This window comes from Oncorhynchus tshawytscha, unplaced genomic scaffold (genome assembly GCF_018296145.1).
Source record: "Oncorhynchus tshawytscha isolate Ot180627B unplaced genomic scaffold, Otsh_v2.0 Un_scaffold_1828_pilon_pilon, whole genome shotgun sequence".
NCBI lineage: Eukaryota > Metazoa > Chordata > Actinopteri > Salmoniformes > Salmonidae > Oncorhynchus > Oncorhynchus tshawytscha.
In genome coordinates, this window is record NW_024609577.1 from 155,245 (window position 1) to 180,735 (window position 25,491).

Below are 25,491 nucleotides of genomic sequence, written 5' to 3' on the forward strand. Positions count from 1 at the left end.
ATTATCAACTATCATTATCAACTATCATTATCAACTATCATTATCAACTATCATTATCAAGTATCATATTGCTGTATAGGTTTCATGCTCACTAAAAAAAGGTTATTTTTAGTTTGAGCAATGCAAAAACTGACATCAGATCTTTGGGGAATCTTAAATGGACTCTTGCACAGTCTGGCCTTTTGGGACAGAGCTTAGAATACCTGTCCTGACTCGTGACCCCGTAAAGCAGCACAAGCCTCATAGTCTTGTTGACTTCAGAATCTGGTCTACCATGCACTCTGGTGTGGAACACACAGATGCCCCATCAAATGTCTGTAAAGACTATGCTTCCCAACTCTCTCTTGTGTAACATGAGATCCTTAAGACACAAAGTAGAGGAGCTTTTACCACTGTGACTAACGAGACTGCCATTGTTGCTGTGGCCGAGTCCTGGTTAAACGAAGATATCCCAGACTCAATAGTCAGTCTTCAAGGCTGTAGTCTGCATAGAAAGGACACAGTAACCTCATGTGGTGGGGGTGTGGCCATGCATAATGCACAGCATCCTTCACAAGCGTTTGCTGGACTTTGAGGACGACAGCGTTGAGCGTTTGTGGACTTGGCTGAGACCATGTCTCCTACCACGTGGCATTAACTGCATTGTGTCTGCTGTCCTCTATAATCCCACCAAATCTTCTAAGGAGGCCCGATCTGACTCCCAGGTCCTGGAATATCTCAAGAAGTGCCTTAGTACTATTCGACACAGGGTCAAAACAGATGGCAACACTGAACCAGCATGGCTACCACAGGATTCTGATACGCCGTTCCATCTGGTTTGCACTTAGTGGGACGATCATTTGTTTTTCAACAGGACAATGACCCAAAACACCTCCAGGTGGTGTAGAGTGGACCAAGAATTAGAGTGATGGAGTGCTGCAATCAGATGACCTGGTCTCCACAATTACCTGACCTCAACCCAATTGAGATGATTTGGGATGAGTCGGACCGCAGAGTGAAGGAAAAGCAGCTAACAAGTGCTCAGCATGTGCGAACTCCTTCAAGACTTTTGGAAAAGCATTCCAGGTGAAGCTGGTTGAGAGAATGCCAAGAGTGTGCAAAGCTGTCATCAAGGCAAAGGGTGGCTACTTTGAAGAATATAAAATCCCAAAATATATTTTGATTTGTTTAAGACTTTTTTGGTTGCTACATGATTCCATTTGTGTTATTTCATAGTTTTGATGCCTTCACTATGATTATACAATGTAAAAAATAGTACAAATAAAGAAAAACCCTTGAATGAGTAGGTGTGTCCAAACTTTTGACTGGTCCTGTATGTAAATGAGATATTTCTCTATTTAATTTTCAATAAATAAGCATAACATTTCTAAAAACGTTATCATTGTGGCGTATTGTGTGTAGATGTGAGAAAAAACATCTATTTAATCCATGTTGAATTCGGGCTGTAACACAACAACATGTGAGCTGTGAATGTTATCTGAAGGCACTGTACATGTCTACTTCAGAGTGGTCCTCATCAGGTAAACAGCATCTTATTTCATGTTGTTATGCAATGATGTTTTACATAATAAACTTGAACTAGCTAGTGTGGTGTCAGGGGGTGTGTCTATAATAGGAGGCTAGTGTGCTGTCAGGGGGTGTGTCTATAACAGTGAACTATGTAAGGCCATATACAGGGGTACAGAGGCTAGTGTGATGTCAGGGGGTGTGTCTATAACAGTGAACTAGTGTGGTGTAAGGCCATATAAGGGGTACAGAGGCTAGTGTGGTGTCAGGGGGGGTCTATAACAGAGGCTAGTGTGATGTCAGTGTGCTGTCAGGGGGTGTGTCTATAACAGTGAACTATGTAAGGCCATAGGAGGCTACAGGGGGGGTACAGAGGCTAGTGTGATGTCAGGGGGTGTGTCTATAGGAGGCAGTGTGCTGTCAGGGGGTGTGTAGGAGGCTAGTGTGGTACAGGGGTACAGAGGCTAGTGTGCTGTCAGGGGTGTGTCTATAACAGTGTAGTATGTAAGGCCAGTGTATACAGGGGGGTAACAGAGGCTAGTGTGATGGCAGGGGGTGTGTCTATAACAGTGAACTATGTAAGGCCATATAGGGGGGGTAACAGAGGCTAGTGTGATGGCAGGGGGTGTGTCTATAACAGTGTAGTATGTATGGCCCTATCCAGGGGTACAGTAGCTGGTGTGGTGTCAGGGGGTGTGTCTATAACAGTGTAGTATGTATGGCCATATACAGGGGTACAGTAGCTGGTGTGGTGTCAGGGGGTGTGTCTATAACAGTGTAGTATGTATGGCCCTATACAGGGGTACAGTAGCTAGTGTGGTGTCAGGGGGTGTGTCTATAACAGTGTAGTATGTAAGGCCCTATACAGGGGTACAGTAGCTGGTGTGGTGTCATGGGGGGTGTGTCTATAACAGTGTAGTATGTATGGCCCTATACAGGGGTACAGTAGCTAGTGTGGTGTCAGGGGGTGTGTCTATAACAGTGTAGTATGTAAGGCCATATACAGGGGTACAGTAGCTGGTGTGATGGCAGGGGGTGTGTCTATAACAGTGTAGTATGTATGGCCCTATACAGGGTACAGAGGCTAGTGTGGTGTCAGGGGGTGTGTCTATAACAGTGTAGTATGTATTGCCCTATACAGGGGTACAGAGGCTAGTGTGATGTCAGGGGTGTGTCTATAACAGTGTAGTATGTATTGCCCTATACAGGGGTACAGTAGCTAGTGTGGTGTCAGGGGTGTGGGGTGTGGCTGCTGTGTCATAATAACAGTTGTCTAATCTGTGATTATCAGGATTATCTGAGAGCAGTGTGCTGGTCGTCCTTTACACCGTTCTAGTGTTCCTAATCTACTGTCACAATGTGACACTACTACTACAGAGGAGACGCTAGGCTAGGGTCTGACACTACTCACTACTACTATAGAGAGGAGACGACACTACTCCTAGGTCTAGGTCTGACACTACTACTACAGAGGAGACGCTAGTCTAGGTCTGACACTACTCCTACAGAGGAGACGCTAGGCTAGGTCTGACACTACTACTACAGAGGAGACGCTAGTCTAGGTCTGACACTACTACTAAAGAGGAGAGGCTAGGCTAGGTCTGACACTACTCCTACAGAGGAGAGGCTAGGCTAGGCTAGGCTAGGTCACTATATATTTTACCTCTTGGGGATATAATTTCGAAAACATAATGTTAACTTTCACTGCTATGCGGATGACACACAGCTGTACATTTCAATGAAACATGGTGAAGCCCCAAAATTGCCCTCGCTAGAAGCATGTGTTTCAGACATAAGGAAGTGGATGGCTGCAAACTTTCTACTTTTAAACTCGGACAAAACAGAGATGCTTGTTCTAGGTCCCAAGAAACAAAGAGATCTTCTGTTGAATCTGACAATTAATCTTAATGGTTGTACAGTCGTCTCAAATAAAATTGTGAAGGACCTCGGCGTTACTCTTGACCCTGATCTCTCTTTTGAAGAACATATCAAGACCATTTCAAGGACAGCTTTTTTCCATCTACGTAAAATTGCAAAAATCAGAAACTTTCTGTCCAAAAATGATGCAGAAAAATTAATCCATGCTTTTGTCACTTCTAGGTTAGACTACTGCAATGCTCTACTTTCCGGCTACCCAGATAAAGCACTAAATAAACTTCAGTTGGTGCTAAATACGGCTGCTAGAATCCTGACTAGAACCAAACAATTTGATCATATTACTCCAGTGCTAGCCTCTCTACACTGGCTTCCTGTCAAAGCAAGGGCTGATTTCAAGGTTTTACTGCTAACCTACAAAGCATTACATGGGCTTGCTCCTACCTATCTCTCTGATTTGGTCCTGCCGTACATACCTAACGTACGCTATGGTCACAAGACGCAGGCCTCCTAATTGTCCCTAGAATTTCTAAGCAAACAGCTGGAGGCAGGGCTTTCTCCTATAGAGCTCCATTTTTATGGAACGGTCTGCCTACCCATGTCAGAGACGCAAACTCGGTCTCAACCTTTAAGTCTTTACTGAAGACTTATCTCTTCAGTGGGTCATATGATTGAGTGTAGTCTGGCCCAGGAGTGGGAAGGTGAACGGAAAGGCTCTGGAGCAACGAACCGCCCTTGCTGTCTCTGCCTGGCCGGTTCCCCTCTTTCCACTGGGATTCTCTGCCTCTAACCCTATTACAGGGGCTGGGTCACTGGCTTACTGGGGCTCTCTCATGCCGTCCCTGGAAGGGGTGCGTCACCTGAGTGGGTTGATTCACTGTTGTGGTCATCCTGTCTGGGTTGGCGCCCCCCCCCTTGGGTTGTGCCATGGCGGAGATCTTTGTGGGCTATACTCGGCCTTGTCTCAGGATGGTAAATTGGTGGTTGAAGATATCCCTCTATTGGTGTGGGGGCTGTGCTTTGGCAGAGTGGGCGGGGTTATATCCTTCCTGTTTGGCCCTGTCCGGGGGTGTCCTCGGATGGGGCCACAGTGTCTCCTGAACCCTCCTGTCTCAGCCTCCAGTATTTATGCTGCAGTAGTTTGTGTCGGGGGGCTAGGGTCAGTTTGTTATATCTGGAGTACCTCTCCTGTCCTATTCGGTGTCCTGTGTGAATCTAAGTGTGCGTTCTCTAATTCTCTCTCTTTCTCTCTCGGAGGACCTGAGCCCTAGGACCATGCCCCAGGACTACCTGACATGATGACTCATTGCTGTCCCCAGTCCACCTGGCCGTGCTGCTGCTCCAGTTTCAACTGACCTGAGCCCTAGGACCATGCCCCAGGACTACCTGACATGATGACTCCTTGCTGTCCCCAGTCCACCTGGCCGTGCTGCTGCTCCAGTTTCAACTGTTCTGCCTTATTATTATTTGACCATACTGGTCATTAATGAACATTTGAACATCTTGGCCATGCTCTGTTATAATCCCCACCCGGCACAGCCAGAAGAGGACTGGCCACCCCACATATGCGTTCTCTAATTCTCTCCTTCTCTCTTTCTTTCTCTCTCTCGGATGACTCCTTGCTGTCCCCAGTCCACCTGGCCGTGCTGCTGCTCCAGTTTCAACTGTTCTGCCTTATTATTATACGACCATGCTGGTCATTTATGAACATTTGAACATCTTGGCCATGTTCTGTTATAATCTCCACCCGGCACAGCCAGAAGAGGACTGGCCACCCCACATAGCCTGGTTCCTCTCTAGGTTTCTTCCTAGGTTTTGGCCTTTCTAGGGAGTTTTTCCTAGCCACCGTGCTTCTACATCTGCATTGCTTGCTGTTTGGGGTTTTAGGCTGGGTTTCTGTACAGCACTTTGAGATATCAGCTGATGTACGAAGGGCTATATAAATAAATTTGATTTGATTTGATTTGACACTACTACTACAGAGGAGACGCTAGGCTAGGTCTGACACTACTACTACAGAGGAGAGGCTAGGTCTGACACTACTCCTACAGAGGAGAGGCTAGGCTAGGTCTGACACTACTCCTACAGAGGAGACGCTAGGCTAGGTTAGGTCTGACACTACTACTACAGAGGAGACGCTAGGCTAGGTCTGACACTACTCCTACAGAGGAGACGCTAGGCTAGGTTAGGCTAGGCTAGGTCTGACACTACTACTACAGAGGAGAGGCTAGGGTAGGTCTGACACTACTCCTACAGAGGAGAGGCTAGGGTAGGTCTGACACTACTACTGCAGAGGAGAGGGTAGGTCTGACACTACTACTACAGAGGAGAGGCTAGGGTAGGTCTGACACTACTACTACAGAGGAGAGGAGAGGCTAGGTCTGACACTACTCCTACAGAGGAGACGCTAGGCTAGGTCTGACACTACTACTACAGAGGAGACGCTAGGCTAGGTCTGACACTACTCCTACAGAGGAGACGCTAGGCTAGGTCTGACACTACTCCTACAGAGGAGACGCTAGGCTAGGTCTGACACTACTCCTACAGAGGAGACGCTAGGCTAGGTCTGACACTACTCCTACAGAGGAGACGCTAGGCTAGGTCTGACACTACTCCTACAGAGGAGAGGCTAGGCTAGGTCTGACACTACTCCTACAGAGGAGACGCTAGGCTAGGTCTGACACTACTCCTACAGAGGAGACGCTAGGCTAGGTCTGACACTACTACAGAGGAGACTACTACAGAGGCTAGGGGGTCTACACTCCTACAGAGGAGAGGTCTGCTAGGCTAGGTAGGGTAGGTCTGACACTACTACTACAGAGGAGACGCTAGGCTAGGTCTGACACTACTACTACAGAGGAGAGGCTAGGGTAGGTCTGACACTACTCCTACAGAGGAGAGGCTAGGGTAGGTCTGACACTACTACTACTACAGAGGAGAGGCTAGGGTAGGTCTGACACTACTACTACAGAGGAGAGGCTAGGTAGGTCTGACACTACTACTACAGAGGAGAGGCTAGGTCTGACACTACTCCTACAGAGGAGACGCTAGGCTAGGTCTGACACTACTACTACAGAGGAGACGCTAGGCTAGGTCTGACACTACTCCTACAGAGGAGACGCTAGGCTAGGTCTGACACTACTACTCCTACAGAGGAGACGCTAGGCTACAGAGGTCTGACACTACTACTCCTACAGAGGAGAGGCTAGGCTAGGTCTGCTACAGAGGAGGCTAGGTCTGACACTACTCCTACAGAGGAGACGCTAGGCTAGGCTAGGTCTGACACTACTACTCCTACAGAGGAGATGAGACGCTAGGCTAGGTCTGACATTACTACTCCTACAGAGGAGACGCTAGACTAGGTCTGACACTACTACTCCTACAGAGGAGACGCTAGGCTAGGTCTGACACTACTACTCCTACAGAGGAGACGCTAGGCTAGGTCTGACACTACTACTCCTACAGAGGAGACGCTAGACTAGGTCTGACACTACTACTCCTACAGAGGAGACGCTAGGCTAGGTTAGCCATGACTAATACAGAGGAGAGGAGACGCTAGGCTAGGTTACTATGACTCCTACAGACAAAAGGAGAGAGATACTAGGCTAGGTTAGCCATGACTAATACAGAGGAGAGGAGACGCTAGGCTAGGTTAATGACTCCTACAGACGAAAGGAGAGAGAAACTAGGCTAGGTTAGCCATGACTAATACAGAGGAGAAGAGATGCTAGGCTAGGTCTGACACTACTACAGAGGAGAGGAGACGCTAGGCTAGGTTAGCCATATGCTACAGCATAACCCTGATGCTGCTGCTACTCTGTCTGTTGTTTACAATAGTTCTGCACCTATGCATAATGTATTGCTTGATATATTATGAATGGCTATTGGTAGTATTTTTCCCACTCCAGGTGCACACAATTTAAAGGGATACTTGGGGATTTTGGCACTGGGGCACTTTATCTACTTCCCCAGAGTCCGATGAACTCATGGATACCATTTGTATATCTCTCTGTCCAGTATGAAGGAAGTTACAGGTAGATTTGTGAGCCAATGCTAACTAGCGTTAGCACAATGACTAAGTATATGGGAAAAACCCTGAAAGTATTGTCTTAATGTGTCATAAAACATTATTGATAATGAGAGGCCACACACACACACACACACACACACACACACACACACACACACACACACACACACACACACACACACACACACACACACACACACACACACACACACACACACACACACACACACAGCAGTATGGAAGAGGAGGGAAATAAATGAAGACACAGTAGACCTCTTCAGCCTCCCCGTCTCTAGAAGAGCATCTTGAGAGGATCAGGAAAGAGGAAAACACTTCTAGTTATTATAATCATCACTATTATTGGTTTAATATTGCTGTTTTGAGGTGGGGGGGGGGGATAATACAATATACACATGGAGCATATTTATGGATCACATCAAGACAACAATCTTTCAGAGACAATAATATAGACAAGAACACACTCTGAGAGACCTGGAGTCTGTATGTTGTAAAAGTGTCATAATCTGCATATAAGGATAAGGTCTGCTGATATTTACATGAGTAGTACTTTGCCACAACACTCATTGGATGACAAAGGAAAGGCTTGTCTGTCATTGGCTGAAGAGTGGGCAGCGTTTGGCAGAGATTGGACAGTAGACATTCCAAGCAGGAAGGAACCCCAGGGATAGAGGTTCCGCTGAACAACAATGTCTAAAAGGGTGTGTCCCATATAACACCATATTCCTATATAGTGCACTACTTTTGACCGGGGACCATAGGACTCTGGCAAAAAGTAGCGCACTACATAGGAATAGGACGAAACCAAAGCCTCCATGTCAAAAGACAGGATCATCAAAACAATACATATATGAAGTATAAAATGAAAAAGTAATTATTAATAAAATATAATTTTTGATGGACAGCTATTTCTATGTACTTTATCCCCACAATAATAATCTTCAGTCCTCCGATTTCCTCCGTTCACTTTCTTCTGCTTTATAGAATTCATTCCCAGACACACATTTTAACTCTATAACACATTTGTTTCATCCTCCTAACAAAGCTTGGTAGCTGTGTGAATTTCATGACATTGGCTTGGAGACGGCTATTGGTATGGTCACAATAGCTGTGGCCCACCTGTTGAATACAGAGATACAGCAGTCTGTTATTGAACAGTCAGGGGCCACGGGGCCACTGATCAGTAATCCAGTCCAGACAATGTAATGATGCTGTTAGATGATAGAACAGCATTCATTTAAAGGTAGAGTGAGAGGTCTATGTATTGTAGAAGGACGTAGGTGTTTCTCTCTCTCTCTCTTCTCTTATTTCAATATGTCCAGCCAAGGTCTCAGAGTCCTCCTCCCTTCAATCAATCAATCTTGTTCTTCTTGTCCTCTGGGACTCACATGGTCCCTATAAGTTACACAGAGCTATGTTTGCTTTCTGTGCCCAAAGTCATGAGCTGTCCTGTCTTCCAGGCTAGAGGTCAACGTGATGTCTAGTGGGTAAGTTATTAGAACACATGCTGTGATTCCATGGTTACAGAGTTCCAAACTCAACAGTTCATATGTGTGAGGTGGTGACCTTTGGCTTGGACTGGTGGTTTCTAAGAGCTCTAACAGGGTGATGGTAAGAGGGTGATGAAATAAGGGTGAGACATAAAACACAATGCAGAAACAACCTATAGTGGGAAGGGTGGAGAAGAGAGGAGTGAGTGGAAGAGGAGGTGAAAGGAGCTTTGGCACAGTTCATTGGGATCCATCCCTTTCTAGTCTTTCTCTCCTTCTCTCTCTCTCTTTCCCCCCCTCTCTCTCTCTCCCTCTCTCGCTCTCTGACTTCCTCACTCTCATTTTGAAGAGTCTTTAAAGTAAGAGGAGTCTATCCAGCCTCCCCCTCCCATTCCACCAACCAGGGAACAAGGATACTGGTGACATCACTTCCTGGTCGTCACTGCATGAGCCACCAATCAGGGGACAGTTGCGAAGGGGAGAGGAAGCAAATGGCCGACCAGTAGAGAACAAACAAAACGAACAGCCTTTCTGTTCTGCATTCGCCTGCTTGTCGGTCAAGTCCTCCCTCAGGCAGCTTGAGTCATATAAAAGTCTCATTCAATTACTAGCAATGCATTTGTTTACTTTATTTATTTATATAGTTCATGATTTACTTTTATTTATTTATTATTGTTATATAATCTTACACCCTTCATAGGCTACATGTCCTTCCATTCCAGCCCCTCCCTTCCCCATCGTCCAGACTCCCTCTCTTCCCCATCGTCCAGACTCCCTCTCTTCCCCATCGTCCAGACTCCCTCCCTTCCCCATCGTCCAGACTCCCTCTCTTCCCCATCGTCCAGACTCCCTCCCTTCCCCATCGTCCAGACTCCCTCTCTTCCCCATCGTCCAGACTCCCTCTCTTCCCCATCGTCCGGACTCCCTCTCTTCCCCATCGTCCAGACTCCCTCCCTTCCCCATCGTCCAGACTCCCTCTCTTCCCCATCGTCCAGACCCCTCCCTTCCCCATCGTCCAGACCCCTCCCTTCCCCATCGTCCAGACCCCCTCCCTTCCCCATCGTCCAGACTCCCTCCCTTCCCCATCGTCCAGACTCCCTCCCTTCACCATCGTCCAGACTCCCTCCCTTCGCCATCGTCCAGACTCCCTCCCTTCCCCATCGTCCAGACTCCCTCCCTTCCCCATCGTCCAGACTCCCTCCCTTCCCCATCGTCCAGACCCCTCCCTTCCCCATCGTCCAGACCCCTCCCTTCCCCATCGTCCAGACTCCCTCCCTTCCCCATCGTCCAGACTCCCTCCCTTCCCCATCGTCCAGATTCCCTCCCTTCCCCATCGTCCAGACTCCCTCCCTTCCCCATCGTCCAGACTCCCTCCCTTCCCCATCGTCCAGACCCCCTCCCTTCCCCATCGTCCAGACTCCCTCTCTTCCCCATCGTCCAGACCCCCTCCTTTCCCCATCGTCCAGACCCCCTCCCTTCCCCATCGTCCAGACCCCCTCCCTTCCCCATCGTCCAGACTCCCTCCCTTCCCCATCGTCCAGACCCCCTCCCTTCCCCATCGTCCAGACCCCCTCCCCTTCCCCATCGTCCAGACCCCCTCCCTTCCTTCGCTACTTGCAGACAAACTGATCCACCAGTGAAGTGCACCTCTTACACTTGACATAACAACACCAGTGGAACTTGCAGTGACATCTCTCATGCTTATAGGTCTTGAACTGGTCGTATCCTCTCCCACAACACATGAGTTCACAGCCATCCATCCCCTCCGACGTCTTGTTACAGAGTCTCCCCAGGGTTCCCATGGAGCCGGTGGTGTCGTTCTTCAGACAGTAGTCTGGGCTCTGGTCGGTGTAGACCAGATCCTCGGGGGTCGGGACGTTGAAGCGTTTATCTACCTGCTCCAGTTTCCCTTTGCGTCCGATGCGCATGGCGGCGGCGCTGTCGTACTTCTCCTTCAGGAACTCTCCGACGCGGCGGAAGTCTGCCAGCTGGAGCCAGCACGTCTTCAGGCTACAGGAGCCGGACACGCCATGACACTTACACGCCACGTTGGCCAGGTTATACACCGACTGGGAGAGGAGAGAGGGAGATTAGGAATGGTCCAAGAATACTTCAAATACAACATGACACAGGAAGAGCTTGAAAACTCTTCATTAACAGAAGTGTTTTTCCCTTCCTGACACTTATTATTAAGCATTCTGACTGTGTGGAGTTTGGTTGCTTTCTGGTAGATTGGTGCAACACGGCTGCCCTCTAGTGGTTGAATTAAAACATTACACCCTGAGAGTGCCTCTTCCTCCTATCACAGCAGAGCACTGCCAGAGAGAGAGCCCCAGGGTGTTTCACTTTACACTCTCTTGTCTAACAGAGAGGCAGCCAGGGGGAGTGTTTTGGGAAACAATGGGGGGGACTGGAGAATGGGGAATGGAGAATGGAGAATGGAGAATGGAGAATGGGGAATGAGATGGGAATGGGGAATGGGGAATGGGGAAATGGGGAATGGGGAATGGAGAATGGAATGGGGAATGGGGAATGGAGAATGGGGAATGGAGAATGGGGAATGGAGGGGAATGGGGAATGGAGAATGGGGAATGGAGAATGGGGAATGGAGAATGGGGAATGGAGAATGGGGAATGGAGAATGGGGAATGGAGAATGGGGAATGGGGAATGGGGAATGGAGAATGGGGAATGGAGAATGGCCATTCGGTCCTAAAATACATAACAAACCTTTAGTTTAGTGGACTGAAAGCTTCCCGCTGATCTACACAGAGAAGCTTCCAGCTGGTTCAATACCACAACCTAAACTAAACAAACAGTTGACTTTAAAATAACACACAGAACCAGCAGAGGAAATGTACCTATTGTCCAAACTAGTCAGACAATTCCACACTGTACATATAGACGTTGGGATCAAGGTGAAGGTGGGGAGAGAGTTCAAACAGTCACTGACCATTAGATACGGCCCTTAGAGGACATGTCTGAAGCACAAGCACAAGACACACAACACACACACACACACACACACACACACACACACACACACACACACACACACTCACACACACACACACACACACACACACATACACACACACATTCTCTTAAGCATGACTAAAGTAAAGAAACATGACTTAAAAGCAACAGACTGTCTTTAAAAATCCTTTACAAGCAGGACTTGTAAATGACTTGTGGTGACCATCTTTGGGTGTTGCTGATATTTTTCCTTTTTTGGATTAATAAGCACTCATCTGAGGAGTGACATTAAACTAGTGGAAAACAGAGAAGATGACTGGTGACATTAAACTAGTGGAAAACAGAGAGGACGACTGGTTACATTAAACTAGTGGAAAACAGAGAGGACGACTGGTTACATTAAACTAGTGGAAAACAGAGAGGACGACTGGTGATATTAAACTAGTGGAAAACAGAGAGGACGACTGGTTACATTAAACTAGTGGAAAACAGAGAGGATGACTGGTGACATTAAACTAGTGGAAAACAGAGAGGATGACTGGTGACATTAAACTAGTGGAAAACAGAGAGGACGACTGGTTACATTAAACTAGTGGAAAACAGAGAGGATGACTGGTTACATTAAACTAGTGGAAAACAGAGAGGACGACTGGTGATATTAAACTAGTGGAAAACAGAGAAGATGACTGGTTACATTAAACTAGTGGAAAACAGAGAAGATGACTGGTGACATTAAACTAGTGGAAAACAGAGAAGATGACTGGTGATATTAAACTAGTGGAAAACAGAGAAGATGACTGGTGACATTAAACTAGTGGAAAACAGAGAGGATGACTGGTGACATTAAACTAGTGGAAAACAGAGAGGATGACTGGTGACATTAAACTAGTGGAAAACAGAGAGGACGACTGGTGACATTAAACTAGTGGAAAACAGAGAAGATGACTGGTTACATTAAACTAGTGGAAAACAGAGAGGACGACTGTGATATTAAACTAGTGGAAGACAGAGAAGATGACTGGTTACATTAAACTAGTGGAAAACAGAGAAGATGACTGGTGACATTAAACTAGTGGAAAACAGAGAGGACGACTGGTGATATTAAACTAGTGGAAAACAGAGAAGATGACTGGTGACATTAAACTAGTGGAAAACAGAGAGGATGACTGGTGACATTAAACTAGTGGAAAACAGAGAGGACGACTGGTGACATTAAACTAGTGGAAAACAGAGAAGATGACTGGTGACATTAAACTAGTGGAAAACAGAGAGGACGACTGGTGATATTAAACTAGTGGAAGACAGAGAAGATGACTGGTTACATTAAACTAGTGGAAAACAGAGAAGATGACTGGTGATATTAAACTAGTGGAAGACAGAGAAGATGACTGGTTACATTAAACTAGTGGAAAACAGAGAGGACGACTGGTGATATTAAACTAGTGGAAAACAGAGAGGATGACTGGTGATATTAAACTAGTGGAAAACAGAGAAGATGACTGGTTACATTAAACTAGTGGAAAACAGAGAAGATGACTGGTGACATTAAACTAGTGGAAAACAGAGAAGATGACTGGTGACATTAAACTAGTGGAAAACAGAGAGGACGACTGGTGACATTAAACTAGTGGAAAACAGAGAAGATGACTGGTGATATTAAACTAGTGGAAAACAGAGAGGACGACTGGTGACATTAAACTAGTGGAAAACAGAGAGGACGACTGGTGACATTAAACTAGTGGAAAACAGAGAGGACGACTGGTGACATTAAACTAGTGGAAAACAGAGAGGATGACTGGTGACATTAAACTAGTGGAAAACAGAGAGGACGACTGGTGACATTAAACTAGTGGAAAACAGAGAGGACGACTGGTGACATTAAACTAGTGGAAAACAGAGAGGATGACTGGTGACATTAAACTAGTGGAAAACAGAGAAGATGACTGGTGACATTAAACTAGTGGAAAACAGAGAGGACGACTGGTGACATTAAACTAGTGGAAAACAGAGAGGACGACTGGTGACATTAAACTAGTGGAAAACAGAGAGGACGACTGGTGACATTAAACTAGTGGAAAACAGAGAGGACGACTGGTGACATTAAACTAGTGGAAAACAGAGAGGACGACTGGTGACATTAAACTAGTGGAAAACAGAGAGGACGACTGGTGACATTAAACTAGTGGAAAACAGAGAGGACGACTGGTTACATTAAACTAGTGGAAAACAGAGAAGATGACTGGTGACATTAAACTAGTGGAAAACAGAGAAGATGACTGGTGACATTAAACTAGTGGAAAACAGAGAGGACGACTGGTGATATTAAACTAGTGGAAAACAGAGAGGACGACTGGTGACTTAAACTAGTGGAAAACAGAAAACAGAGAGGACGACTGGTGACATTAAACTAGTGGAAAACAGAGAGGACGACTGGTGACATTAAACTAGTGGAAAACAGAGAGGACGACTGGTGACATTAAACTAGTGGAAAACAGGACGACTGGTGACATTAAACTAGTGGAAAACAGAGAGGATGACTGGTGATATTAAACTAGTGGAAAACAGAGAGGACGACTGGTGACATTAAACTAGTGGAAAACAGAGAAGATGACTGGTGACATTAAACTAGTGGAAAACAGAGAGGATGACTGGTGATATTAAACTAGTGGAAGACAGAGAAGATGACTGGTGACATTAAACTAGTGGAAAACAGAGAAGATGACTGGTGACATTAAACTAGTGGAAAACTGACTGGTGACATTAAACTAGTGGAAAACAGAGAGGACGACTGGTGACATTAAACTAGTGGAAAACAGAGAGGATGACTGGTTACATTAAACTAGTGGAAAACAGAGAAGATGACTGGTGACATTAAACTAGTGGAAAACAGAGAGGACGACTGGTGATATTAAACTAGTGGAAAACAGAGAGGACGACTGGTGATATTAAACTAGTGGAAAACAGAGAGGACGACTGGTGATATTAAACTAGTGGAAAACAGAGAGGACGACTGGTGATATTAAACTAGTGGAAAACAGAGAGGACGACTGGTGATATTAAACTAGTGGAAAACAGAGAGGACGACTGGTGATATTAAACTAGTGGAAAACAGAGAGGATGACTGGTGACATTAAACTAGTGGAAAACAGAGAGGACGACTGGTGACATTAAACTAGTGGAAAACAGAGAGGATGACTGGTTACATTAAACTAGTGGAAAACAGAGAGGACGACTGGTGACATTAAACTAGTGGAAAACAGAGAAGATGACTGGTGACATTAAACTAGTGGAAAACAGAGAGGACGACTGGTGACATTAAACTAGTGGAAAACAGAGAAGATGACTGGTTACATTAAACTAGTGGAAAACAGAGAGGACGACTGGTGACATTAAACTAGTGGAAAACAGAGAGGATGACTGGTTACATTAAACTAGTGGAAAACAGAGAGGACGACTGGTGACATTAAACTAGTGGAAAACAGAGAGGACGACTGGTGACATTAAACTAGTGGAAAACAGAGAAGATGACTGGTTACATTAAACTAGTGGAAAACAGAGAAGATGACTGGTTACATTAAACTAGTGGAAAACAGAGAAGATGACTGGTTACATTAAACTAGTGGAAAACAGAGAAGATGACTGGTTACATTAAACTAGTGGAAAACAGAGAGGACGACTGGTGATATTAAACTAGTGGAAAACAGAGAGGACGACTGGTGATATTAAACTAGTGGAAGACAGAGAGGACGACTGGTGATATTAAACTAGTGGAAAACAGAGAGGACGACTGGTGATATTAAACTAGTGGAAAACAGAGAGGACGACTGGTGACATTAAACTGGTGGAAAACAGAGAGGACGACTGGTGATATTAAACTAGTGGAAAACAGAGAGGACGACTGGTTACATTAAACTAGTGGAAGACAGAGAGGACGACTGGTGACATTAAACTGGTGGAAAACAGAGAGGACGACTGGTGATATTAAACTAGTGGAAAACAGAGAGGACGACTGGTGACATTAAACTGGTGGAAAACAGAGAGGACGACTGGTGATATTAAACTAGTGGAAAACAGAGAGGACGACTGGTTACATTAAACTAGTGGAAGACAGAGAGGACGACTGGTGACATTAAACTGGTGGAAAACAGAGAGGACGACTGGTTACATTAAACTAGTGGAAAACAGAGAGGACGACTGGTTACATTAAACTAGTGGAAAACAGAGAAGATGACTGGTTACATTAAACTAGTGGAAAACAGAGAGGACGACTGGTGACATTAAACTAGTGGAAGACAGAGAGGACGACTGGTTACATTAAACTAGTGGAAAACAGAGAGGACGACTGGTTACATTAAACTAGTGGAAAACAGAGAGGACGACTGGTTACATTAAACTAGTGGAAAACAGAGAGGACGACTGGTTACATTAAACTAGTGGAAAACAGAGAAGATGACTGGTGACATTAAACTAGTGGAAAACAGAGAAGATGACTGGTGACATTAAACTAGTGGAAAACAGAGAGGACGACTGGTGACATTAAACTAGTGGAAAACAGAGAAGATGACTGGTGACATTAAACTAGTGGAAAACAGAGAAGATGACTGGTGACATTAAACTAGTGGAAGACAGAGAAGATGACTGGTGACATTAAACTAGTGGAAAACAGAGAAGATGACTGGTGACATTAAACTAGTGGAAAACAGAGAGGACGACTGGTGACATTAAACTAGTGGAAAACAGAGAAGATGACTGGTGACATTAAACTAGTGGAAAACAGAGAAGATGACTGGTGACATTAAACTAGTGGAAGACAGAGAAGATGACTGGTGACATTAAACTAGTGGAAAACAGAGAAGATGACTGGTGACATTAAACTAGTGGAAAACAGAGAGGACGACTGGTGACATTAAACTAGTGGAAAACAGAGAGGACGACTGGTGACATTAAACTAGTGGAAAACAGAGAAGATGACTGGTGACATTAAACTAGTGGAAAACAGAGAGGACGACTGGTGACATTAAACTAGTGGAAAACAGAGAAGATGACTGGTGACATTAAACTAGTGGAAAACAGAGAAGATGACTGGTGACATTAAACTAGTGGAAAACAGAGAAGATGACTGGTGACATTAAACTAGTGGAAAACAGAGAAGATGACTGGTGACATTAAACTAGTGGAAAACAGAGAGGACGACTGGTGACATTAAACTAGTGGAAAACAGAGAGGACGACTGGTGACATTAAACTAGTGGAAAACAGAGAGGACGACTGGTTACATTAAACTAGTGGAAAACAGAGAAGATGACTGGTGACATTAAACTAGTGGAAAACAGAGAGGACGACTGGTGACATTAAACTAGTGGAAAACAGAGAGGACGACTGGTGATATTAAACTAGTGGAAAACAGAGAGGACGACTGGTGATATTAAACTAGTGGAAAACAGAGAGGACGACTGGTGATATTAAACTAGTGGAAAACAGAGAGGACGACTGGTGATATTAAACTAGTGGAAAACAGAGAGGACGACTGGTGATATTAAACTAGTGGAAAACAGAGAGGATGACTGGTGACATTAAACTAGTGGAAAACAGAGAGGACGACTGGTGACATTAAACTAGTGGAAAACAGAGAGGATGACTGGTTACATTAAACTAGTGGAAAACAGAGAGGACGACTGGTGACATTAAACTAGTGGAAAACAGAGAAGATGACTGGTGACATTAAACTAGTGGAAAACAGAGAGGACGACTGGTGATATTAAACTAGTGGAAAACAGAGAGGATGACTGGTGATATTAAACTAGTGGAAAACAGAGAGGACGACTGGTGACATTAAACTAGTGGAAAACAGAGAGGATGACTGGTGATATTAAACTAGTGGAAAACAGAGAGGACGACTGGTGACATTAAACTAGTGGAAAACAGAGAAGATGACTGGTGACATTAAACTAGTGGAAAACAGAGAGGACGACTGGTGACATTAAACTAGTGGAAAACAGAGAAGATGACTGGTTACATTAAACTAGTGGAAAACAGAGAGGACGACTGGTGACATTAAACTAGTGGAAAACAGAGAGGATGACTGGTTACATTAAACTAGTGGAAAACAGAGAGGACGACTGGTGACATTAAACTAGTGGAAAACAGAGAGGATGACTGGTTACATTAAACTAGTGGAAAACAGAGAAGATGACTGGTTACATTAAACTAGTGGAAAACAGAGAAGATGACTGGTTACATTAAACTAGTGGAAAACAGAGAAGATGACTGGTTACATTAAACTAGTGGAAAACAGAGAAGATGACTGGTTACATTAAACTAGTGGAAAACAGAGAGGACGACTGGTGATATTAAACTAGTGGAAAACAGAGAGGACGACTGGTTACATTAAACTAGTGGAAGACAGAGAGGACGACTGGTGACATTAAACTGGTGGAAAACAGAGAGGACGACTGGTGATATTAAACTAGTGGAAAACAGAGAGGACGACTGGTGACATTAAACTGGTGGAAAACAGAGAGGACGACTGGTGATATTAAACTAGTGGAAAACAGAGAGGACGACTGGTTACATTAAACTAGTGGAAGACAGAGAGGACGACTGGTGACATTAAACTGGTGGAAAACAGAGAGGACGACTGGTGATATTAAACTAGTGGAAAACAGAGAGGACGACTGGTGACATTAAACTGGTGGAAAACAGAGAGGACGACTGGTGATATTAAACTAGTGGAAAACAGAGAGGACGACTGGTTACATTAAACTAGTGGAAGACAGAGAGGACGACTGGTGACATTAAACTGGTGGAAAACAGAGAGGACGACTGGTTACATTAAACTAGTGGAAAACAGAGAGGACGACTGGTTACATTAAACTAGTGGAAAACAGAGAAGATGACTGGTTACATTAAACTAGTGGAAAACAGAGAGGACGACTGGTGACATTAAACTAGTGGAAGACAGAGAGGACGACTGGTTACATTAAACTAGTGGAAAACAGAGAGGACGACTGGTTACATTAAACTAGTGGAAAACAGAGAGGACGACTGGTTACATTAAACTAGTGGAAAACAGAGAGGACGACTGGTTACATTAAACTAGTGGAAAACAGAGAAGATGACTGGTGACATTAAACTAGTGGAAAACAGAGAAGATGACTGGTGACATTAAACTAGTGGAAAACAGAGAGGACGACTGGTGACATTAAACTAGTGGAAAACAGAGAAGATGACTGGTGACATTAAACTAGTGGAAAACAGAGAAGATGACTGGTGACATTAAACTAGTGGAAGACAGAGAAGATGACTGGTGACATTAAACTAGTGGAAAACAGAGAAGATGACTGGTGACATTAAACTAGTGGAAAACAGAGAGGACGACTGGTGACATTAAACTAGTGGAAAACAGAGAAGATGACTGGTGACATTAAACTAGTGGAAAACAGAGAAGATGACTGGTGACATTAAACTAGTGGAAGACAGAGAAGATGACTGGTGACATTAAACTAGTGGAAAACAGAGAAGATGACTGGTGACATTAAACTAGTGGAAAACAGAGAGGACGACTGGTGACATTAAACTAGTGGAAAACAGAGAAGATGACTGGTTACATTAAACTAGTGGAAAACAGAGAAGATGACTGGTGACATTAAACTAGTGGAAAACAGAGAGGACGACTGGTGACATTAAACTAGTGGAAAACAGAGAAGATGACTGGTGACATTAAACTAGTGGAAAACAGAGAAGATGACTGGTGACATTAAACTAGTGGAAGACAGAGAAGATGACTGGTGACATTAAACTAGTGGAAAACAGAGAAGATGACTGGTGACATTAAACTAGTGGAAAACAGAGAGGACGACTGGTGACATTAAACTAGTGGAAAACAGAGAGGACGACTGGTGACATTAAACTAGTGGAAAACAGAGAGGACGACTGGTTACATTAAACTAGTGGAAAACAGAGAAGATGACTGGTGACATTAAACTAGTGGAAAACAGAGAGGACGACTGGTGATATTAAACTAGTGGAAAACAGAGAGGACGACTGGTGATATTAAACTAGTGGAAAACAGAGAGGACGACTGGTGATATTAAACTAGTGGAAAACAGAGAGGACGACTGGTGATATTAAACTAGTGGAAAACAGAGAGGACGACTGGTGATATTAAACTAGTGGAAAACAGAGAGGACGACTGGTGACATTAAACTAGTGGAAAACAGAGAGGATGACTGGTGACATTAAACTAGTGGAAAACAGAGAGGACGACTGGTGACATTAAACTAGTGGAAAACAGAGAGGATGACTGGTGACATTAAACTAGTGGAAAACAGAGAGGACGACTGGTGACATTAAACTAGTGGAAAACAGAGAAGATGACTGGTGACATTAAACTAGTGGAAAACAGAGAGGACGACTGGTGACATTAAACTAGTGGAAAACAGAGAAGATGACTGGTGACATTAAACTAGTGGAAAACAGAGAGGACGACTGGTGACATTAAACTAGTGGAAAACAGAGAGGACGACTGGTTACATTAAACTAGTGGAAAACAGAGAGGACGACTGGTGACATTAAACTAGTGGAAAACAGAGAGGATGACTGGTTACATTAAACTAGTGGAAAACAGAGAAGATGACTGGTTACATTAAACTAGTGGAAAACAGAGAAGATGACTGGTTACATTAAACTAGTGGAAAACAGAGAGGATGACTGGTTACATTAAACTAGTGGAAAACAGAGAAGATGACTGGTTACATTAAACTAGTGGAAAACAGAGAGGACGACTGGTGATATTAAACTAGTGGAAAACAGAGAGGACGACTGGTTACATTAAACTAGTGGAAGACAGAGAGGACGACTGGTGACATTAAACTGGTGGAAAACAGAGAGGACGACTGGTGATATTAAACTAGTGGAAAACAGAGAGGACGACTGGTGACATTAAACTGGTGGAAAACAGAGAGGACGACTGGTGATATTAAACTAGTGGAAAACAGAGAGGACGACTGGTTACATTAAACTAGTGGAAGACAGAGAGGACGACTGGTGACATTAAACTGGTGGAAAACAGAGAGGACGACTGGTGATATTAAACTAGTGGAAAACAGAGAGGACGACTGGTGACATTAAACTGGTGGAAAACAGAGAGGACGACTGGTGATATTAAACTAGTGGAAAACAGAGAGGACGACTGGTTACATTAAACTAGTGGAAGACAGAGAGGACGACTGGTGACATTAAACTGGTGGAAAACAGAGAGGACGACTGGTTACATTAAACTAGTGGAAAACAGAGAGGACGACTGGTTACATTAAACTAGTGGAAAACAGAGAAGATGACTGGTTACATTAAACTAGTGGAAAACAGAGAGGATGACTGGTGACATTAAACTAGTGGAAAACAGAGAGGACGACTGGTTACATTAAACTAGTGGAAAACAGAGAGGACGACTGGTTACATTAAACTAGTGGAAAACAGAGAAGACGACTGGTGATATTAAACTAGTGGAAGACAGAGAGGACGACTGGTTACATTAAACTAGTGGAAAACAGAGAGGACGACTGGTTACATTAAACTAGTGGAAAACAGAGAGGATGACTGGTTACATTAAACTAGTGGAAAACAGAGAAGATGACTGGTTACATTAAACTAGTGGAAGACAGAGAGGACGACTGGTTACATTAAACTAGTGGAAAACAGAGAAGATGACTGGTTACATTAAACTAGTGGAAGACAGAGAAGATGACTGGTTACATTAAACTAGTGGAAGACAGAGAAGATGACTGGTTACATTAAACTAGTGGAAAACAGAGAAGATGACTGGTTACATTAAACTAGTGGAAGACAGAGAAGATGACTGGTTACATTAAACTAGTGGAAGACAGAGAAGATGACTGGTTACATTAAACTAGTGGAAAACAGAGAAGATGACTGGTGATATTAAACTAGTGGAAGACAGAGAGGACGACTGGTGATATTAAACTAGTGGAAAGCAGAGAAGATGACTGGTTACATTAAACTAGTGGAAAACAGAGAAGATGACTGGTTACATTAAACTAGTGGAAGACAGAGAAGATGACTGGTTACATTAAACTAGTGGAAAACAGAGAAGATGACTGGTGATATTAAACTAGTGGAAGACAGAGAGGACGACTGGTGATATTAAACTAGTGGAAAACAGAGAAGATGACTGGTTACATTAAACTAGTGGAAAACAGAGAAGATGACTGGTGATATTAAACTAGTGGAAGACAGAGAGGACGACTGGTGATATTAAACTAGTGGAAAACAGAGAAGATGACTGGTTACATTAAACTAGTGGAAGACAGAGAAGATGACTGGTTACATTAAACTAGTGGAAAACAGAGAAGATGACTGGTTACATTAAACTAGTGGAAAACAGAGAAGATGACTGGTTACATTAAACTAGTGGAAGACAGAGAAGATGACTGGTTACATTAAACTAGTGGAAAACAGAGAAGATGACTGGTTACATTAAACTAGTGGAAGACAGAGAAGATGACTGGTTACATTAAACTAGTGGAAAACAGAGAAGATGACTGGTTACATTAAACTAGTGGAAAACAGAGAAGATGACTGGTTACATTAAACTAGTGGAAGACAGAGAAGATGACTGGTTACATTAAACTAGTGGAAAACAGAGAAGATGACTGGTTACATTAAACTAGTGGAAAACAGAGAAGATGACTGGTGACATTAAACTAGTGGAAAACAGAGAAGATGACTGGTTACATTAAACTAGTGGAAAACAGAGAAGACGACTGGTGACATTAAACTAGTGGAAAACAGAGAGGACGACTGGTGACATTAAACTAGTGGAAAACAGAGAGGATGACTGGTTACATTAAACTAGTGGAAAACAGAGAGGACGACTGGTTACATTAAACTAGTGGAAAACAGAGAAGATGACTGGTTACATTAAACTAGTGGAAAACAGAGAAGATGACTGGTTACATTAAACTAGTGGAAAACAGAGAGGACGACTGGTGATATTAAACTAGTGGAAAACAGAGAGGACGACTGGTGACATTAAACTAGTGGAAAACAGAGAGGACGACTGGTTACATTAAACTAGTGGAAAACAGAGAAGATGACTGGTTACATTAAACTAGTGGAAAACAGAGAAGATGACTGGTTACATTAAACTAGTGGAAAACAGAGAAGATGACTGGTTACATTAAACTAGTGGAAAACAGAGAAGATGACTGGTTACATTAAACTAGTGGAAAACAGAGAAGATGACTGGTGATATTAAACTAGTGGAAAACAGAGAGGACGACTGGTGACATTAAACTAGTGGAAAACAGAGAGGACGACTGGTTACATTAAACTAGTGGAAAACAGAGAGGACGACTGGTGATATTAAACTAGTGGAAAACAGAGAAGATGACTGGTTACATTAAACTAGTGGAAAACAGAGAAGATGACTGGTTACATTAAACTAGTGGAAAACAGAGAGGATGACTGGTGATATTAAACTAGTGGAAAACAGAGAGGACGACTGGTGACATTAAACTAGTGGAAAACAGAGAGGACGACTGGTTACATTAAACTAGTGGAAAACAGAGAGGACGACTGGTTACATTAAACTAGTGGAAAACAGAGAGGATGACTGGTGATATTAAACTAGTGGAAGACAGAGAGGACGACTGGTGATATTAAACTAGTGGAAAACAGAGAGGACGACTGGTTACATTAAACTAGTGGAAAACAGAGAAGATGACTGGTTACATTAAACTAGTGGAAAACAGAGAAGATGACTGGTTACATTAAACTAGTGGAAAACAGAGAAGATGACTGGTTACATTAAACTAGTGGAAAACAGAGAGGATGACTGGTTACATTAAACTAGTGGAAAACAGAGAAGATGACTGGTTACATTAAACTAGTGGAAAACAGAGAGGACGACTGGTGATATTAAACTAGTGGAAAACAGAGAGGACGACTGGTTACATTAAACTAGTGGAAGACAGAGAGGACGACTGGTGACATTAAACTGGTGGAAAACAGAGAGGACGACTGGTGATATTAAACTAGTGGAAAACAGAGAGGACGACTGGTGACATTAAACTGGTGGAAAACAGAGAGGACGACTGGTGATATTAAACTAGTGGAAAACAGAGAGGACGACTGGTTACATTAAACTAGTGGAAGACAGAGAGGACGACTGGTGACATTAAACTGGTGGAAAACAGAGAGGACGACTGGTGATATTAAACTAGTGGAAAACAGAGAGGACGACTGGTGACATTAAACTGGTGGAAAACAGAGAGGACGACTGGTGATATTAAACTAGTGGAAAACAGAGAGGACGACTGGTTACATTAAACTAGTGGAAGACAGAGAGGACGACTGGTGACATTAAACTGGTGGAAAACAGAGAGGACGACTGGTTACATTAAACTAGTGGAAAACAGAGAGGACGACTGGTTACATTAAACTAGTGGAAAACAGAGAAGATGACTGGTTACATTAAACTAGTGGAAAACAGAGAGGACGACTGGTGACATTAAACTAGTGGAAGACAGAGAGGACGACTGGTTACATTAAACTAGTGGAAAACAGAGAGGACGACTGGTTACATTAAACTAGTGGAAAACAGAGAGGACGACTGGTTACATTAAACTAGTGGAAAACAGAGAGGACGACTGGTTACATTAAACTAGTGGAAAACAGAGAGGACGACTGGTTACATTAAACTAGTGGAAAACAGAGAGGATGACTGGTTACATTAAACTAGTGGAAAACAGAGAAGATGACTGGTTACATTAAACTAGTGGAAGACAGAGAGGACGACTGGTTACATTAAACTAGTGGAAAACAGAGAAGATGACTGGTTACATTAAACTAGTGGAAGACAGAGAAGATGACTGGTTACATTAAACTAGTGGAAAACAGAGAAGATGACTGGTTACATTAAACTAGTGGAAGACAGAGAAGATGACTGGTTACATTAAACTAGTGGAAGACAGAGAAGATGACTGGTTACATTAAACTAGTGGAAAACAGAGAAGATGACTGGTGATATTAAACTAGTGGAAGACAGAGAGGACGACTGGTGATATTAAACTAGTGGAAAGCAGAGAAGATGACTGGTTACATTAAACTAGTGGAAAACAGAGAAGATGACTGGTTACATTAAACTAGTGGAAGACAGAGAAGATGACTGGTTACATTAAACTAGTGGAAAACAGAGAAGATGACTGGTGATATTAAACTAGTGGAAGACAGAGAGGACGACTGGTGATATTAAACTAGTGGAAAACAGAGAAGATGACTGGTTACATTAAACTAGTGGAAAACAGAGAAGATGACTGGTGATATTAAACTAGTGGAAGACAGAGAGGACGACTGGTGATATTAAACTAGTGGAAAACAGAGAAGATGACTGGTTACATTAAACTAGTGGAAAACAGAGAAGATGACTGGTTACATTAAACTAGTGGAAAACAGAGAAGATGACTGGTTACATTAAACTAGTGGAAAACAGAGAAGATGACTGGTTACATTAAACTAGTGGAAAACAGAGAAGATGACTGGTTACATTAAACTAGTGGAAAACAGAGAAGATGACTGGTT

The 25,491-nt window shown here is 43.6% G+C and overlaps 1 protein-coding gene across 1 annotated transcript in view; it reads right to left on the bottom strand.

Moving 5' to 3' along the window:
- Positions 1 to 10,502: 10,502 nt before the first annotated feature.
- The window catches only part of LOC112241932 (protein Wnt-5b-like), a 40,287-nt gene continuing 25,298 nt past the window's right edge, over positions 10,503 to 25,491 (bottom strand). The window contains exon 4 of the mRNA XM_042316026.1: positions 10,503 to 10,988. Within this exon, the coding sequence (XP_042171960.1) occupies positions 10,530 to 10,988 (459 nt within the window). The 3' untranslated portion in view covers positions 10,503 to 10,529. The remainder of the gene's footprint in view (positions 10,989 to 25,491) is intronic.